Here is a 13,337-nt window from a genome sequence, read left to right as displayed (position 1 = left end):
GAATCTCTTTCCAGACTCTGAAGTAGCTCCCATAGGCTCTGACATATGACTTCTGTTGTATGTAGGACCCAAACGCCTTGCACAGCGATGGTATCTTTTGCACTTTTCACCTTTCATGCCTATATTCAAACACAGTATCATGGTTGTATACTGCTTACTTCATTTGGAAACGTTTAATAATAACGAGTGGAAACAGGGGCATCAAGTCAGTGCAGAACTTCAAGAGAAGTTCTTCACCTCCAGTAATATTGAGAAGTCCCGGGGTAGTAAAATCGTTGAACGGTTCAGGTACAGGGCTAGGCTGTAACGAAGTATTGCTGGTTGTAGAAGGGGATGGCATTTCTGGTATAGGTGACAGCCCCCCTCGGGCCCTAGTTGATATAGTTGAGATAATCTTCTGGCTGGGAAGGGGGGGTATCAGTTTGAACTAGGATACCTTATCAGTATATAATTGAGCAGCAAGTATATCGATCTGATGCCGGATAACATCGATACAGCTATTTCTGGAGAGAGGGAGAGAAGGTTACCCGATAGCTGTATATGGTCATTGGGCTAATCTGATGCTTGTATTCCTACGCGAGCCGTTTGGAAAAGCACAGTGTCGGTCGAGTCTCGCACATCGTTGACACCGTCTATTCTTAACCGGAACACATTTTACTTTCAACTGAATGCATTGTACACATGCGTGCCGTCTTCAGGGGGCTTTAAGTTGCATTGCTCTTTGTAGTGGGATATAGCTTTGGTTCTAGGGTGAAGTATATACCATTTCCTAATAAAGTAATGATATACATCCTAAATCGAATACAATCTCTTAATACTGTAATTGGCACTTCCGATCTATATAATAGTTAGTGTGTCGTCAATACTCCTACATTGCAGTCCTCCTGAGGTTTGCCCAGATGGCCAAAAAATCCCATCTATTTCAGCATGCACTAGGCAACTCAGGAGAGTGTATTTGGAAGACAGGCTGTTTTAGTATTATGAACAAAGCTGCTCACTGCGACGCAATCGAGTGTAAGCCAGACAGCACGGGAGGGATACATTGTGGGATTTCCGAGGTTAGGGATCGCGAGCAGGGAGGAGGTACCCGTCACACCTGACCCATACCGCTGAATACTACTAGATAACTACTGCCGACTTAAGACTCCATAAAAACCCCTCGATTCTACTAGGATCACCCTATCGACCTCACCACCGAGGGGGTGGAATAGCAAGAAAAGCAAAGTAATGCTTAGAGCATTCCAGCCATACCACCACACACATCAACACTTCCATAATTGGTCCCAAATCCCTTCACCTCAGGTATAATGCGAAAGTAGAAATCAGCCTTGTGATCCGTCTCCACAAACCCGATATACTCGTTCATAGGAGTGGTTCTGGCATAGTATTCCCACATGTTAGCGATCCCGCTGGCCATATCACTTTGCTGCTTTCTCGACAGCTTAGACAACTGGCGCGTAGTAAAGGAGATCTTGAGACCTGGATGGTCATATCTTTTATTGAGATTTTCCGCCGACAGACTCTCCCGGCCAATAGGGAGGTGAAGAACAGTGTCGCCGTTGTTGTAATGATGAACAAAGATATCTTGGCCGGCCGTGTCACTCTGAGCAGTAGTGTTGCTGACCGGTCGCAAGCCCCGGATCATGAACCGCTCGAGCAGATGAGGTTCGTCTTCGCTGCGCTTTTCTGGGCTCTCTTGCAGAGGTGCTGGGTCGATGGTTGTATACTCGAGGTCACTCTTTGACAACGCAGCGGTCAAGGATGCCTGATAACTGGCCACTTGTACAGGTAGCTCTGGCACAGGAACAGGGTCTGCACCTGAGTATTCCGCTGCGGAGGTGAAGATAAGACCCATGGTGAACATGACGGCTGCTCCAACAGTTTCACACTTATCATGCCCGGAAAGCCTACATATCGCCCACGCAAGCCCACTACCATTGATACATATTGACTGTTGCGCAAATCTTCAGCATTGCTGTCAGGAAATGATATTGAATGGGCATTCTTTTCATACCTTGACTGGTTTGCTGTCTTGTAGAAAACTATTACAGAAAGAATCTGTACCAGAGCGGCCTTTAGGTAGCTGAAGATATCAAGGATTTCTGGCCAGAAGTACGTATCTATTGTGCTTGAGGAAGGTCGATTCGATCTCGTCTATCTGTTGTTTCGGATGAGGATGAGGACTCCTTCTCCATATTGACCAATGGGGAAAACCTTGTATAATGTTGATAGAAAACCCTCAATATAAAGGCAGGGAGAGAATCGAGGGAAGCTGTGCTCGCATACTAGGAAGGTCAACGGAGAACAATCAACCATTTATGCGAACACAGTAGTGTGATCCCCTATTCTGGCCGATGTAACGTAGTCAAGGTTGATTGAACGCTGACCTGATAGGCTCTGGATTATAACACCTGCGGCTTACTGCGTTTTTTAGCAGCCACTCCGCAGTTTAATTTATTGGTTTTTAGATGTATTATGTCATATTATAAACTGTTTTATCTATTATAATAATATATACTAAGTACCAGCGTTCAATGCCACATATGACGGGCAACGCACCCAGCATCGCGGAGATTCCCGGCTGTTGGTTATGCTCTCATTCATACTTCGCGCCTTGGTCACGGGGCTAATTACAGCAACGCTGGGCTCGCAAACGCCACCGTACAATTTAATTAGAGACCCCTGGAGCTAGTGTGCTGGGATTTCTAGCAACAACCTGTTTCGGAAAAGGCTTCTAGTTCCACGAGAATGTTGTAAGAATCTAGTCTCTGTGTCCTCCCACTAACAGCTTCGGAACGTAGGCAGTTGGATATGAGAAGCTGTTACCTTGTTCTCTTGGCAAGTATACCCTGGGTGTCTTTACTACAGGCCTCGGACGAGGCATTCCCTTACACGTCTCTCCATTCTCTTACTGTAAGAGCTTTGCAAGGATGCCTGTTAGATTCTATTTATTCGAAGAATGACGTACTCGGTTAACATTCGAAGTGCAGTTAAGCATCGGGTGGCATATTCCGAGTAACAACTGATCCTCAGGCCATAATCGAAGAGTAGATGCTACATAATTGCTCCCGCAGTCAATATAACCTATCTATACCCATAGTACCTGGCATTCCCGAGAGAGGACCGATCAACTGAAGGCTGTTTTTGGCCGCCTAGAGGGAATTAATGGCCTCATTAAGACTGGCCTCGGCTTCAAGAATAGATTTCTCGATAGAGTCTTGCAATGTAGGACCGAATCTTCAACGCAAGACACGGAGCAGCATACCAGACACGAGGGCACCCGGGATGGGACGAGCTCAACGGAGCAGACATTTTCGCAAAGATGGCTAACACCAAACGCTCAAAACTGATATTTGCAGTAAACCAAGGCAAACGAGGGCTAAACATGTAGTCAATGTGATCATGCTACGCGACAGTGTTTCCATTCTAAGTCGTGTGGGGATATAGCGGAAACACCTGCGGTCCTGGCGAACTTCCTTGGCTATAAATGTCATCCCATTTCCACTGAAGCTGTTCCGGGGTCGGCCACGCGTTCTCAGGATCCTTCAGCCATAGTCGTAAGAAATGTCGTCTGTCATATAATTTTTTAGCGAGCCTATGCTACGTGGCTTCGGATAGAGGGGACGTACTTCTGCTGAGGTCCATCTTTATAGCCTCTTCTAGCATGTAGGATGCTCCAATTATTGAAGAACTGCATGTCTCCCTTCTGCAGCTTCATGGATAAGTGAAACCTTTCTGCTAAGAAGTGAAGGGCATCAAGCGCCTCGGCCTGTCTCACAGAGAGCAGTCTCGTTCGCTTGAGGTCGCCAAAACCCGTCAGCCATCTTCTTGAAAAATTGATCAACAGTCTCTCGGGTGTTGTTTCCGATGGCTTTTGATGGAACAACAGAGGCCGGGGGACAAGGACACCCTCCTCTTTGGAACTAGGGCAAGCGTGTCAGACATGCTCACCTTGCATAGAGAAACATCCAGCAGGGTTGTACGAACCTCATGATTGGCCAGTCACTGGCCAAAACCTGAATGATATCAGGCCTAGTTCTTGCAAGCTCGTTATAGACCCTCGAAAGGCTTGCTAATTGGCTATCACCCCCTTCGGCTGATTCACCTAATGCGAAAAGAGATACTATATCTCCAATATCTGAGTGGAATGGAATGTCTTCATTAGTATAGCCTGCAAGTCTGACGGGGAGAGTTGGGTCAGAAGGAGGCCTCATATCGGTGATATGCATAACAACAAGGTTTGCAGGACGCCCATCATACTTGCGGCCCTGACAGCCACGGATGCGGCCGATATGAGAAGACACGCCAGCATATATTATCATATTCTCCTCCGCTGAATAGCGATCAACGGGAATGCCCCTAACCAGGGAGAATCCAGTGCCTGTGTGGATATTATCCGATATACCGCGCAGGATGGAATGTAGCGATGGCAGGGGGAAGGTGGCAGGGCTAAGAAGCTCCAGTGGCTTCCCAAGAGCTGTGTCGATGAACTTTCAGCCTCCTTTTTAAATGTGAAGAGCATAAATATGATTGGGGTACAAGCCGCTTTACCTTTAAATTGCCGCAGGGCATCCTCGATTTCCTTCAGCTGGGAATCATTCAAATTTAATATATACTCGTCCTCGTAGGACGAAATACTCTCCCTGTCCCAAGCCATTTTTGAGGATATGTGAGTTGGGAACCCCTCTGGTAGTACAGCTGCGTCGATTTCATGTTGCGGAACAGATCGTGCTCGGGCTTCGTATTCCGCACGGTCTGGAAAATAGGGTATACTCTCAACATACTGAACCATATTGGAGGCTTGTGTCCGACAGAGGGAAAACAGGGTGGGAGGATAGAAGACAGACAATGATCCTACTCATACGTGGGCGTCCTGTCGCAAGATACGCTCTTATACTCCAGGTGAAAGTAGGAATTTACAGCGCCACAATATGCACGATTCAGCTGCGGCCATTACTCTCTACCCCTCTATTTGTGGGGCAACATATCAAAACAATCATGCACCTCGTCCGTCGTCCAGTAACTCCAGGAATCGTGACCATTGATGAAATCACTGCAGTGGCCCGCCTACTGTCAATTTCAGGTTAGGAGATATCATTATCTTGCCGAAAGCTATAATAACTATCGGCTGGGGAATCAAGCTACAAAAGAAAAAAGAAAAGAGAGAGATGGCCGGCCATCAAGCCAAATTTTCAGGTTAGTGAGCGATCGGCAATAATCAACACCTTTTTTGGAAGGTTGGCTTTCGGATTGAATCGCACTAGTGAGTGGCAATGCCAGTACTGAGATGACCGTGCCAAAAGATCATGAGTGGAGCCATCAGAACCAATGTGTCAACGGTGGTCCTATGATATGTTGTAGACAGCTGACAGGATTCGTTGAAAAGAAATGATATACAACCACAACTACAGGGATCAGCCCGATCTTTTGGCACCCTACCATAGTAGATACGGAAAGTGGATGATAGATCTGGAAGTCAAGGGCTGAAAAACCTTAGACTTGACCGATATTACCCAACAGTTACAGAGCCCAGCCAGCGCTATGGGTACTGGTCCAGCGGGTATACAAGCAATACAGGTACGTGCTCTATGCTTATCAGGTCAACATATTCTGACTATATCAGGCAATCTTCTATGGTATCCGAAAAGGTACTATTCAGAAAACGCAATCCAGGACCAGTATTCGAAATATCGCTTCCATTGCCCAAGAGAAGCAGGGTGGAATCTGCAAAGCTTATCAGAACGGGGGCTATAGTGTTCCTCTTAGGCTTTGTATACTGACCTGACTAGACGTTCACGGAAAGGATTAACAAGATTAATATGTCAGTTGTATTAGTCTAGGTGCGTCGACTTCTCTATCGACCATCGTGTGGGCCACAAAGGTCGTCATCACGAAACTACAGTAGGGTGCTTTAATATAGTTATATTGCTTAGTGCTGACTCTTTGCCCATACAATAATGTCTATATAATATAGTCAGTCCAGTCTATTAATAAACAACGCTATTGTAGTTGATGAAACAGTATGTCTGGTTCTTAGCTAGTTTATATATCTTATGCCAGATATACAGCCACTAGCTTATGGATGTGCTTCTTCGAATTAGCTGCTGTGAAGAAGGAAAAAAGGTGCCGAATAGCAATGATGGAGAAGGTTCGCACTGATTGGCAATATGATGCCTCTAAATGTATATAACTCCATGAATTGGGAGATTATTCAGCTAGTAACGAGAGATATCAACCATATGCGGATCAATCAGGCTTCCAAGGAGCGCATCCTTCAATACAACAGTTAATACATTTCATCTTTTCTGATGTACTATTGAACTTACAGCAGCATGCATTCAAGAGCGGTCGACAGGAAATAAATTGAAACCAAGCTCTTGACGGTGGGCTACAAACCTCCATAACGTTTTTATAAGTCAATTCCAAGTCCAAAATAACAGTGAGTATAGTATGGAAAAAAAGGTTTTGTATCCATCGGTGCGTCCTAGCATCGCAACATTGGGGGACCATTCTTCTACTGTCCAGCATTTCTAGCATTTAAGGAGGTTATCTCCTACCAAAATTCCATCTCCCCTCCTCTTGATCCTTGCCTTGACTCTCTCGGCCGGCCTAGACACTCCAAAACCGAAATTCCGCATACTGACCTGCAGTTGCTTCACATCCGCCAGCACCTCAACATCATACCCTATCACCAGCATCATTGTCGAAAGCATAGCAATGACCTTCGCAAATCGTCGTCCAGGGCAAGCATGGTACCCGCCTCCAAAGGGCATCCAGGCTCCAGCGTGGCTAGCTGGTCCGGCCGTGAATTCTTCCTCTGGCTCTGACCTCGACGACGACGGACTGTAATCAGCGTTCTGGTCTGTGCTCCAAATCGCAGGATCCATGTGGCTGGGGATCGGGCTGCTTGCAACGTAATGATTCCTTGGAATGCGGTAGCCGTGGATATCCATGTCCATGTAGGAGAGACGCCAGAGGAAAAATCCATTCACCCACAGGCGAAGAGTCTCCGCGTATACTGCTTGGAGGAGGGGCTGGGGGGGGGTGAGCTTCTCGATGTTGATCTTGAAGGGGGCGTTGTCGATGTCGTGATTGATTTCCCGGGGCAGGTCGGACTAGACAAGACTGGTAGTGGTAGTGGTAGTAGTCGGGTGGTGTGGTCAGGCAAACACTACGAGGCCTGAGGTACATACTGTACATCCCTGTCAGCCTTTGTTCATCCACACTCTTTATAACCCCCTCAACCTGTGCTCCCTTTCATATCCCAACTTCCCCTTTCCATTGATCCATCGTCGCTATATCTTCTTCTTTTTTTTTTTTTTATCACCCTTCGAAACTTGAAAAGCATCTCCTTCTCTCTCTTTCTCTCCCACTGTTCGTTGAATCGCTAGACGAAGGCTAGCATCAGCCATGGAGAGCTCGAATATCGAATGGAAATGGCTCGCAAGCCGCATCATCCTACCGATGGCCTTAGTCTACATAGCTTCGTTCCTCTACACCTTGGTGAAGGTGCGACTGCTCTTCTTTCGCCTCAAAAAGAAAGGAATGGTACACATCTAACCCCCGATCTCCACCACTCAAACGAGGAACCGTCCACCTAACAATCCGTATCTTTTAGCCCATGCTACCCTGGAATCCTGTTCTTGGAAATCTTCCGGTCCTCGCAAAGTTTATGAAAAAGGCTCCAACGGATGCCCAAGAAGCAATGTCTTTTGTACTCCTTGCGTCCGAATCCGGACTAGATACGTGCTTTTACATGGATACCTAACCATTCGGCTTCTCAACCCTGGTTGTAACCTCCCCAGACCTTGCTGTTCAAACCTGCCAAACCTATGACCTTCTCAAGCCAGACACCCTTGCAGCATTTATCACTCCAATGACTGGTGGACCAACATTTTTTGACAGGAATGGTGCAGAATGGAAACGTGGAAGAGATCTCTTTAGCCATGGCTTTAGCATGCGGTCAGTCATGGGTTATGTTCCGTATATCCTCCAGGAGGTGGAAGTGTACGTTGATGTTCTTCGGGACTTAGCAAAGACTGGGGATACCTTTCTCTTGGATGAGATCACCTGCAGATATGTGATGGATATCATAGGAAATGTCGCAATGTAAGGCTCTGGACTGCTTTCCAGCTCCCACTGCATCAATTCATACGTTAAACAGGAATACGCGGTTTATCAGCCAGCGACAATTCCATCCAATCGCAGCTGCGATGCGGGATACAATAGACCGGGAGTGTCAAATTGAAACGGGAAATCACTTCAGTCGTGTCAATCCCGTGCGCCTATTCAAGCAGTGGTATAATGGACGGACAATGAACCATTATATTGGGATCGAGCTTGAGAAGCGGTATCAGGAATGGAAGCAACAAAGCGCGACAAGCTCGTCTACATCCAAGACTATCATGGATCTCGTCATCACAGAGTACATGAAGACAAGACAAGTGGCAGGGCCAACGCTCGATCTTAACTTTAAGGCCTGGGCCACTACCAGATTCGGCTGTTCCTCTTCGTCGGACATGACTCCACCGCAGTGACTATCATGTACTGCTTTTACGTCCTATCCAAGCACCCAGCCGCGTTAGCCAAAGTTCGCGCAGAACATGACAAGATATTCGGTACGGACCTTTCCAACGCTTCCAATCTACTCCGCCAACGCCCGGAACTGATCAATCAACTTCCATACACATTGGCTGTTATCAACCACCTTTTGATAAGGCCTTTTGGTTATCTAATTAAGAGGGATCTCTGGAGTTCCATGGATTTTATCATTTTGCAATTAATTGGTTGCTCCACATCCATCAGTATGTTATAATTTCACCACCACCCTGCCCTGCCACCAGCAGCCAGATATATCTCGCTCGGCTGTTACCTATAGATACATACAACTCCTAGTTATCATAACTCCACGAGACAATGCCACGATGAATAGTAAATTACGAGTGGTACATGATGATTTTCCATGGTAGAACAACAAACAAGTTCGTCAATGCTTTTATCTCATGTCAATCAATGGGTCTATGTCACGGTTATTACGCTCTGATTAGAGCAAGTTATCAACATTTATCCAGCACAGCCCACGGTGGTGGCTGCTTTCCGTTTCACTTGAATCCAAACAAACTTGTTTCCAGTCCATCGCGCCATCAAGAATAAATCATCTTACCAACCTTACATACGCTCACGTCGACGGGGAGCAGACCGGATGATGTTGTCAACGCGCAGAAGAAGCTACAAAGGGTTGGCGTTAGCTGTGTCGTTACTAGAAAATAAAATAAATTAAAAAATTCCTTACCTCTGCTGCCTCCGATGCGGAGGAAACCACAGCCTTCTTCAGCTTGTAACTCTCTACAACGCCCAACTCCCGCATGTCAGCAATGCCACCACCGGGGGTGAGCAAGTCAAGACCAGAGCTAGTCATGCCATTGTTGATGGCCTGTCGTAGTCGGGTCACGAGGTCACTGGAGTCCAGACCGGCGTTGTCAGCCAGGATAGTGGGCAATTGCTTGAGAGCCAATGCGAAAGAGTCAACAGCCAGCTGCTTCTTGCCCGTGGTGTTCTGAGCGGCTTGCTCAACAGCCTTGGACATGACCATCTCGGCGCAACCACCACCCAGGGTAACACGGGGATCCTTCACGGTCTGAGAAAGCACAGCGAGGGCGTCGTGGAGAGAGCGCTCAGCCTCGTCGAGCAGCTGCTCCGTAGCACCGCGGAGCACAATGGTGCATGCCTGACCGGCAGCCACGCCCGAGAACTTGATCAGAGTATCCTCACCGATGATAACCTCCTCGATAACGTCGCAATGGCCCAATTTAACTTGTTCGGGGTGGTCGAAGGTCGATGCAATCTCACCACCAGTGACCAGGGCCAGACGCTCGACACCGTCGAAGTCTGCGTGTTCGATGGACATAATGCCGGCCTCGGTGAACAGCTGTTCGGGCCAGTTGTAGATCAACTGACGGTTGACGAAACAGTTGATACCATGTGCCTTGATGCGGTCCACCTTAGCCTTCATCTTCTCACGCTCGGCCTTCTCCAGTTCCGCCAGTTTGCCAGTCGACTCGACCTTGACCCGGGCACCGAAGATTTTAACCTTATCCGTGTCCATGGCTGTGTTGGCGACCAAAATATTGACGTTTTCCAGACGCTTGGGCTGGTTGACACCGATCTTCTTGTCAAGAATGAAACCCTCGTCCAGGTAGGAATCACTGAGCTTTCCACCGGCCTTCTTGATGATCTGGATGTGGCTCAGGTCGGTTGAGCCCTTGAGACGGAGAACGGCGTCGCAGGCGAGGGTGGCGAAGTGATCACGGTCCTGGGACAGAACCTTCGAGCTGAGAGTCGTACGAGCGATGGAGTGGAGGTCTTTACGGAAAGACTCCATGTCGGCACTGCGGTCGACAGCAGCCTTCTCGAGAGCGTCAAGAGCGGCCCGGCTGGCTATCCGGTAACCTTCGATGATAGTCTGGGGGTGGATTTTGCGGTTCACCAACTTCTCAGCCTCACGCAGCAGCTCGGCCGCCAACACGGTCACGGACGTTGTGCCATCACCGACTTCGTCATCCTGAACTTTCGAGATGTTGACCAAAACCTTGGCTGCAGCGTTATCGAGAGCGATCGCCTTCAGGATCGTAGCACCGTCATTCGTCACGAGGATCTCGCCGGTCGACCTGGATAGCTATTAGTGACATGCCCACCACAATAGCCCCGCATCTCCGAGTCCACTCCCACGTACGCTGACTGGAGGATCTTGTCCATTCCCTTAGGACCCAAAGTGCTCTTCACCAGGTCACCGACGGCGATGGCGCCAACGAAGGCGGAGAGACGGGCGTTCTCGCCCTTCTCTTCGATGACATCGTCCGCAAAGATCTGCGTAGGGTTGGCGGACGCCTAGGAGCGGTCAGCATGAGAGAGAATAAATAACAGAATTCAAAAAAGGACAGCATGATCTACTGACCATGATGAATGGTAATTAATGTGAAAGATGGCTACCGTCGTTGGGGGGGGAGACTGGCAGCTCGTTCAGGGGGGGTTGATGGGGGGGAGATAATTTTGGCGGACAGTTCAATAACGATTGAATACTGCGGGACGTCCAGAAAAGTTCGCGATGTGGCCCGAGCTTAAAAGCTGCCGCAGACCGCCTGCAACTGCTGCCTCTCTCCTCCAACCAGCATTCAACTTCCATTCCTTTCCACAAACAACTCTCTCAATTTATATTTATTCCTCTCAGAATGGCGGCAGAGGACGAGAAGTCGCAGCCTTTATCCAACAAAAGACCGCACTCCGCGGTGGATGGCAATGATGATGATGGTGCGCTCACCCTCGAATTGAGGACCAAACGAGTACAAGATACTAATCTTAACTGACTCAAGGTAACGACTCTTCCTCCGACGATGATTTCGGTCCAGCTCTCCCGTCCGCAGATGCGCCGAAGAAGAAGCGGCGCAAGCTCCCCTTCGAGAAAGTCTACGTGAATGCGCTGCCCGTATCGCCGCGTTACTCGAAATCTCTCATGCACAAGGACCAATTGTCCTTTGTGACAATGACACCACACACGGACTTTCTGATTACATCGTCTATTGATGGTTTTGTGAAATTCTGGAAGAAGATGGCGGTCGGTGTTGAGTTCGTGAAGGAGTTCCGTGCCCATAATGGCGAGGTGAGGGGCGTCAGTGTCAGTGCGGACGGCAGGAGCTTTGCGACAATTGGGGCCGACAAGACAGTAAAGCTGTTTGATGTCATTACTTTCGGTATGCCAATATCAGGTCAATATCAGGTTATAGCGACAGCAAACTAACTGCCGGATGTAGACTTGCTCTCCATGCTTACACTCGAATACACTCCCCGCTGTATCTGCTGGGTCCATCGCCGAGGCGCCTCATTACCGCTGCTGGCAGTGACCGACGAAGGAAGCAGCACGATTCAAGTCTTCGACGGCCGGGGCGAGAACCCCAACCCCCTCCACACTGTGAAGTCAATCCACCGGAACCCGGTCGCCGCAATCGCTTTCAACGATGCTTACGACTGCGTCATCTCCGCTGACGAGTCCGGCATGGTCGAGTACTGGCGAGCGGGAGATTCCTCATTCGAAAAGCCCGACAACGTCTTCGAACTAAAGTCATCCACCAACCTCTTCGAATTCAAAAAGTCCAAATCCACCCCAACTTCCCTAACGATCTCCCCTTCCGGCGAACAATTCGCTGCCTTCTCCTTCCCAGACCGACAGGTCCGAGTCTTCGACTTCGCCACAGGCAAGCTCTACCGCAAATACGATGAATCCCTCTCCACAATAACCGAAATGCAACAAGCCGGCACAGCAATCCACCAACTGGACGAGCTTGAATTCGGCCGCCGCCTCGCCGTCGAACGCGAGCTCGAAAACCCCATCACCCAACCCAAGATCAACGTCATCTTCGACGAATCCGGCCACTTCATCCTCTACGGCTCCCTCTACGGCACAAAATGCATAAACACCTACACCAACCGCGTCGTGCGCGTCTACGGCAAAGACGAGCCCTTCCGCTCCCTCAACCTAGCAATGTACCAAGGCCAACCGCAGAAAAAGGGCCTAGTAACAGTCTCCATGGCCGCAAGCTCCAACCCCCTCCTCCAGGAAGCCGAAGAGCGCGACCCCATCCTAGTCAGCACAGGCTTTGCCAAAGTCCGCTTCTACCTCTTCACCAACGAAACCGAGATCTCCAAATCCTCCCGCGATGTCCAGAACGAGAAACCCACCCAAACAACCACCGGTCGCGAATCTGCCGAGAAGAAATCAAACGAACTGGGCACTTCCGCTATCCTGCACACTACCATGGGCGATATCCATCTCCGGCTGTTCCCGTCTGCCGCGCCCAAGGCTGTCGAGAACTTCGTCACCCATGCCCGCAATGGCTACTATAACAATACCATTTTCCACCGTGTGATCCGCAAGTTCATGATCCAGGGTGGAGACCCATTGGGCGACGGTACAGGCGGTGAATCGATCTGGGGTGGGGAGTTCGAGGACGAATTCTCCAGTTTGAAGCACGATAAACCGTATACTTTGTCCATGGCTAATGCTGGACCAAATACCAATGGCAGTCAATTCTTTATTACGACGGAGAAGACGCCGTGGTTGGATAACAAACATACTGTTTTCGGGCGAGCCGTGCAGGGATTAGATGTCGTGCATAAGATCGAGAATACGAAGACGTTTAAGGAGAAGCCCGAGCAGGATATCAAGATTGTGAGCATCACTGTGTCTTGATTGTGGGGGGATTTTCTTTTGTTGCTTTCGCATGGTAGCGTGGTATTGTCATTTCTTACTTTTTTGTGCCGAAGAAATTATATATCTCAGATGA

The 13,337-nt window shown here is 48.7% G+C and overlaps 6 protein-coding genes across 6 annotated transcripts; 2 read left to right on the top strand and 4 right to left on the bottom strand.

Moving 5' to 3' along the window:
- Positions 1–811: 811 nt before the first annotated feature.
- Positions 812–1,855, bottom strand: BDV38DRAFT_279767 (uncharacterized protein; the record flags this gene model as incomplete). Its single annotated transcript, XM_032059108.1, has 2 exons — positions 812–837; positions 1,252–1,855. 2 exons carry the CDS (start codon positions 1,853–1,855, stop codon positions 812–814), a joined length of 630 nt encoding a protein of 209 aa, XP_031916859.1.
- A 1,066-nt stretch (positions 1,856–2,921) lies between these two features.
- Positions 2,922–5,029, bottom strand: BDV38DRAFT_239411 (TauD/TfdA family dioxygenase). Its single transcript, XM_032053762.1, has 4 exons — positions 4,552–5,029; positions 3,988–4,477; positions 3,630–3,923; positions 2,922–3,571 (listed from the first exon to the last, which is right to left on the bottom strand). Exons 1-4 carry the CDS (start codon positions 4,790–4,792, stop codon positions 3,427–3,429), a joined length of 1,170 nt encoding a protein of 389 aa, XP_031916858.1. The 5' UTR covers positions 4,793–5,029; the 3' UTR covers positions 2,922–3,426.
- A 1,382-nt stretch (positions 5,030–6,411) lies between these two features.
- BDV38DRAFT_239405 (cytochrome P450) lies at positions 6,412–7,261 on the bottom strand. The gene has a single exon (XM_032053761.1). It carries the CDS (start codon positions 6,957–6,959, stop codon positions 6,531–6,533), a length of 429 nt encoding a protein of 142 aa, XP_031916857.1. The 5' UTR covers positions 6,960–7,261; the 3' UTR covers positions 6,412–6,530.
- Positions 7,262–7,969: 708 nt separating this feature from the next.
- Positions 7,970–8,537, top strand: BDV38DRAFT_279764 (uncharacterized protein; the record flags this gene model as incomplete). Its single annotated transcript, XM_032059107.1, has 2 exons — positions 7,970–8,109; positions 8,165–8,537. The coding sequence occupies 2 exons, from the start codon at positions 7,970–7,972 to the stop codon at positions 8,535–8,537; spliced, it is 513 nt and encodes a 170-aa protein (XP_031916856.1).
- A 623-nt stretch (positions 8,538–9,160) lies between these two features.
- Positions 9,161–11,387, bottom strand: BDV38DRAFT_10061 (chaperonin-containing T-complex subunit CCT2). The gene is made up of 4 exons (XM_032050836.1): positions 10,955–11,387; positions 10,733–10,887; positions 9,293–10,667; positions 9,161–9,228 (listed from the first exon to the last, which is right to left on the bottom strand). Exons 1-4 carry the CDS (start codon positions 10,955–10,957, stop codon positions 9,169–9,171), a joined length of 1,593 nt encoding a protein of 530 aa, XP_031916855.1. The 5' UTR covers positions 10,958–11,387; the 3' UTR covers positions 9,161–9,168.
- On the top strand, positions 10,676–13,243 carry BDV38DRAFT_289851 (WD40 repeat domain-containing peptidylprolyl isomerase; the record flags this gene model as incomplete). The annotated part of the gene is made up of 3 exons (XM_032061346.1): positions 10,676–11,307; positions 11,370–11,747; positions 11,808–13,243. The coding sequence occupies exons 1-3, from the start codon at positions 11,229–11,231 to the stop codon at positions 13,241–13,243; spliced, it is 1,893 nt and encodes a 630-aa protein (XP_031916854.1). The 5' UTR covers positions 10,676–11,228.
- Between the last annotated feature and the right edge of the window lie 94 nt (positions 13,244–13,337).

The sequence above is a fragment of the Aspergillus pseudotamarii genome, assembly GCF_009193445.1.
Source record: "Aspergillus pseudotamarii strain CBS 117625 unplaced genomic scaffold BDV38scaffold_10, whole genome shotgun sequence".
NCBI lineage: Eukaryota > Fungi > Ascomycota > Eurotiomycetes > Eurotiales > Aspergillaceae > Aspergillus > Aspergillus pseudotamarii.
Note: the sequence above shows the minus strand (reverse complement) of the source record. Positions and strands in the feature narration are given on the sequence as shown.

What these genes read in the sequence shown, in the direction of transcription:
- BDV38DRAFT_239411 (XM_032053762.1), bottom strand. Translation starts at nt 4,792, where the DNA reads ATGGTTCAGTATGTTGAGAGTATACCCTATTTTCCAGACCGTGCGGAA. An exon ending in TGCCCTGCGGCAATTTAAAG is followed by an intron (nt 4,478 to 4,551) that starts GTAAAGCGGCTT and finishes TCATCGACACAG; the next exon opens with CTCTTGGGAAGCCACTGGAG. An exon ending in AAAGATGGACCTCAGCAGAA is followed by an intron (nt 3,572 to 3,629) that starts GTACGTCCCCTC and finishes ATTATATGACAG; the next exon opens with ACGACATTTCTTACGACTAT.
- BDV38DRAFT_10061 (XM_032050836.1), bottom strand. An exon ending in GACAAGATCCTCCAGTCAGC is followed by an intron (nt 10,668 to 10,732) that starts GTACGTGGGAGT and finishes ATAGCTATCCAG; the next exon opens with GTCGACCGGCGAGATCCTCG. An exon ending in CCGCATCGGAGGCAGCAGAG is followed by an intron (nt 9,229 to 9,292) that starts GTAAGGAATTTT and finishes AACCCTTTGTAG; the next exon opens with CTTCTTCTGCGCGTTGACAA.
- BDV38DRAFT_239405 (XM_032053761.1), bottom strand. Translation starts at nt 6,959, where the DNA reads ATGGACATGGATATCCACGGCTACCGCATTCCAAGGAATCATTACGTT.